This window comes from Nilaparvata lugens, unplaced genomic scaffold (genome assembly GCF_014356525.2).
Source record: "Nilaparvata lugens isolate BPH unplaced genomic scaffold, ASM1435652v1 scaffold7953, whole genome shotgun sequence".
In the NCBI taxonomy this organism is placed as follows: Eukaryota; Metazoa; Arthropoda; class Insecta; order Hemiptera; family Delphacidae; genus Nilaparvata; species Nilaparvata lugens.
In genome coordinates this window covers 4,830-9,220 of record NW_024093700.1, presented here as the reverse complement: position 1 = coordinate 9,220, position 4,391 = coordinate 4,830, and the positions used below count along the sequence as shown (strand labels likewise).

The following is a 4,391-nucleotide window of genomic DNA, read 5'->3' as shown; positions in this document are numbered from 1 at the left end:
GACGTATATACAAGGTTTTTTGGAAATTTTGTATTTCAAGGATAATATAAAAGGAAAAAGGAGCCTCCTCCATACGCCAATATTAGAGTATAAATCAGACTATAGAATTATTCATCATAAATCAGCTGACAAGCGATTACACAGATGTGTGGAGAAGCCAGTCTATTGCTGTATTTCCATAAGGTCTGTAGTTTCAATCAGGTACTTGTGGATGATAATACTGCGTGAGTCTACTGTTCACAGAACTACTAGTAACCTTGGTGTAAACGCAGCTTTACAAAAGTAAAACATTGCTTTTTAATGAGGATTGTTTTGGCATAAAGCTGTAAGCCTCTATATGTTGTAATAAATTTTCCATTGGTGTAAATAAATAATTACATTTAAATAATTTGCTTGGACATTTTACGAATTCATCGTTTTTTGCAGAAAATGGATGGTGGTACGACAGTGGCCGGAACTGTATTGGTAGCTGAAAAAGTCGGAATCAAAGTATTTGTCACAGGTAAAAATTTATTGTAAAAATAGTATCATTTATCTTATTTATTAATTATTATCAATTCAAACACAAATCATAGTAGAGATGAATAAGCATCTAAATTTAAAAATCTACTTAGTGAAAATAATTAAGGACTGAAAATTTTGTGAAGTGAACAACTACAAGACTCAACCTATTTCGTACTATGTGTGACCTTATCTAAATTTGGGAGAGGAATAGCACAAGGTTGCCTTATTTTTCCTCTCCCTATCATTTTGATGATGTACTTATTGTATGAATCAATGAGGAATACAGAATAAATATATAACTGGGTGAGGCAAATTTAGTGTTATCAACCTATTTTAATTTTCAAAATTATTCTTAATTCCTTGACATAGATTTGGTCGTTTTCTTAGTTCTCACAGTCGTTTTCACTGTTAACAATTTCTCACCGACATGTGGTCAAATGGTCGTTTTCACACTTACCAATATTGTCGCCGATACTGCAGATCTGCAACTGTTAACTTTAACACGCTTTTTTATGTATTTCACACGACATGCAGTCAAATTTTTAAGCCGATAATCAAATTCGTTACTTACTGACTGGAGTACTTCAACCGGCTATAGTGAGGTCCATGTTATAAAGGCAGTGTTTGATTTGCAATGGTATTGCTATACTTGTCTATCATTCAACAAGCGGATAGCGCTCTTCTTTTCTCGCTTTGCTCTGTTGCCAGATCGGCTTTCAATAATGTAGAATCAATAATTAATTAACAAAATATTTCATCTTAGTTATGTAAATTCATTATGAAATTATTGAAAAATGTAATTCCTATCTTAATAAAATATAATTGATTATTTTAAACGAGAATGAACAATAATATTACATTTTGTTTTGTGTAGTTGAGAAGTTGATATTGTGGTAATTATTCATATTAATGAAAAAGACTAAGAAACTGTCAAAAAACCTCATTAAGAAAAATGAACTTTTTCATTTAATTAAATTAATATTACATTAATAAACCTGTATCAGCTTCCCTCAAGAAGGCATTGACAAGACAGAGGATCGGCAACATTGTTCTCCTATCGTTCTCCACTGCCATTATAACGTGGAACTCAATATATAGCGATAATTTTCAACAGTGTATAACGTTATCTTCAATCCCCCTAAACGCTATACATTATTTAGAAGATTTAGTTATTCATTTTTTTAATAAATTTTTATTTTGTTTATTCAATAGGAGGAATAGGTGGAGTACATAGAGACGTGGAGACCAGCATGGATATCAGTGCCGATCTAATGGAAATGTCTAGAAGCTCTGTCACAGTTGTGTCTAGTGGAATCAAATCCATACTGGACATTGGACGAACCTCGAGTATCTTGAGTAAAAAGCTTCTACTTGACCTGTATAATGTCCTAATGTCTAATGTCCTAATGTCTAATGTCCTAATGTCTAATGTCTAATGTCCTAATGTCTAATGTCCTGATGTCCTATGTCCTAATGTCCTAATGTCTAATGTCCTAATGTCTAATGTCCTAATGTCTAATGTCCTAATGTCTAATGTCCTAATGTCTAATGTCCTAATGTCTAATGTCTAATGTCTAATGTCTAATGTCCTAATGTCTAATGTCCTAATGTCTAATGTCCTATGTCTAATGTCCTAATGTCTAATGTCCTAATGTCTAATGTCCTAAGTTTAATGTCCTAATGTATCACATTAGGACACCAGGAGGAAAACACCATTGATACACCAGTGTTCAGTAGTGTATCATTAACCAGTAGTGTATCATTAACCAGTAGTGTATCATTAACCAGTAGTGTATCATTAACCAGTAGTGTATCATTAACCAGTAGTGTATCATTAACCAGTAGTGTATCATAACCAGTAGTGTATCATTAACCAGTAGTGTATTATTAACCAGTAGTGTATCATTAACCAGTATTATCATTACCAGTAGTGTATCATTAACCAGTAGTGTATCATTACCAGTAGTGTATCATTACCAGTAGTGTATCATTAACCAGTAGTGTATCATTAACCAGTAGTGTATCATTAACCAGTAGTGTATCATTAACAGTAGTGTATTATTAACCAGTAGTGTATCATTACCAGTAGAGTATCATTAACCAGTAGTGTATCATTAACCAGTAGTGTATCATCAACCAGTAGTGTACATTAACCAGTAGTGTATCATTAACCAGTAGTGTATCATTAACCAGTAGTGTATCATTAACCAGTAGTGTATCATTACCAGTAGAGTATCATTAACCAGTAGTGTATCATTAACCAGTAGTGTTCATGTGTGAAGCATTAGGCTAACCGTCCACTGGAACCGTATTCAACCGATCTAATGGATCCGTTCGGCCGTTTGATCGGACAAATATGCCGGCCGTTAATTCGGCCGAACACGGTCGTCCATTGGAACCATTTCCGTCAGTCTAGTTCAGTAGTTGGCTGGTTGCCATTATTGTATTAACTACTATCATAGCCACCAAAAGTTTTCATAAAGGATGATTATATTGAGATTTTGAAAATGTATATAGATGGAATTAAATAGAGAATGCATTTATTCAAATGCTAATATTAATATGTAACTATTATTTAACGAAAATCCTAAATAAATGCTGCAAATCACCCCGAAGACTTCTGCTACTGCAGACATTGACAACAGGGTTAACAGCTAGATGGAAATTCGATGAGAACTACTATCCATTAGTAGTTGCCAGCCCGGGAATCGAACCCGGTACCTCCCAATTGCCAGTCAGGAATGCTTACCCATAGATAGTAGTTCTCATCGAATTTCCATCTAGCTGTTAACCCTGTTGTCAATGTCTGCAGTAGCAGAAGTCTTCGGGGTGATTTGCAGCATTTATTTAGGATTTTCGTTAAATAATAGTTAAAATGTAATATGTTTTCTCTATTATTTTGATGATGATTGTATGAACCAATAAAGAATAATAAAAAGGCGATAGGTGATAGATCCTTAGTCATTTGTCTCAGATACTGTAGCCGGGGCCTTCCACGATTCCATTGTCCATCAACTGTACCTTCAAGAATACCTAACATGAATACGTTGTGTCTGAGGCCCTGAAATTGATCAGTTGCGACCTGAAAACTCTGTCACCAGACCTGAGCCGGCCAGGTCATTCGATATTATTATTATCATTATTATGTGTCGAATCAAAGAATGTCGTCTGTCCCTGAGATCAGTAGAGATCTCTTTTCCACCGCCTCCTGGATTACCTCCTCATTCGTAACTCTGTCAGTCCATTTTATTTTGAACATCCGCCTCCACACCACACTTCCCGAGCCTTTTCCTCAGCCTTACCAATAGTCCACGTTTCAGACCCATAGAGAGCTATAGGCCTACTCCAAATGCAACTCTCCATCAGTTTCTTTCTCATTCCTCTATTTGATTTAAATAGGAGATCTTATCTGATTAAAACAAACTATTTTCTGTTGCTTCAAAATTTTGGTCCGAATTATTAGACCCGAAGCCACAGAAACGTAGTTTTCTTTTAAATTTAAATAGGATTCTCAATCATACCTATTGTCAAATCATCCTATTGTAACATAAATATTAAGCTTAAATAAGAAGACTAAGAAATTGTCAAAAACCACAGATTTATTGATAGTTAGATAGACCGGTTTCGGTTGTTACACCTGGTTAGGTTGTTAAACCGGTCTTTCTAACTATCAATAAATCTGTGGTTTTTGACAATTTCTTAGTATTTTTATTTAATATGAATAATTACCACAATATCAACTTCTCAACTACGGTACACAAAAAGTGAAAATATTAAGCTGTACCAATACATATTCCTCACTCTGTGTAGTATTAACGTAGGCCTACTGACAATGATGTTTGTATTGAAAGAAGTTGAATCTTATACATTGTTTGATGGATAGTGTA

General features: G+C 34.3%; 1 protein-coding gene across 1 annotated transcript; it reads left to right on the top strand.

The window, feature by feature from the left end:
• Window positions 1-419: 419 nt before the first annotated feature.
• On the top strand, window positions 420-1,940 carry LOC120349034 (pseudouridine-5'-phosphate glycosidase-like). The gene is made up of 2 exons (XM_039418979.1): window positions 420-502; window positions 1,717-1,940. Exons 1-2 carry the CDS (start codon window positions 430-432, stop codon window positions 1,938-1,940), a joined length of 297 nt encoding a protein of 98 aa, XP_039274913.1. The 5' UTR covers window positions 420-429.
• Window positions 1,941-4,391: the final 2,451 nt, after the last annotated feature.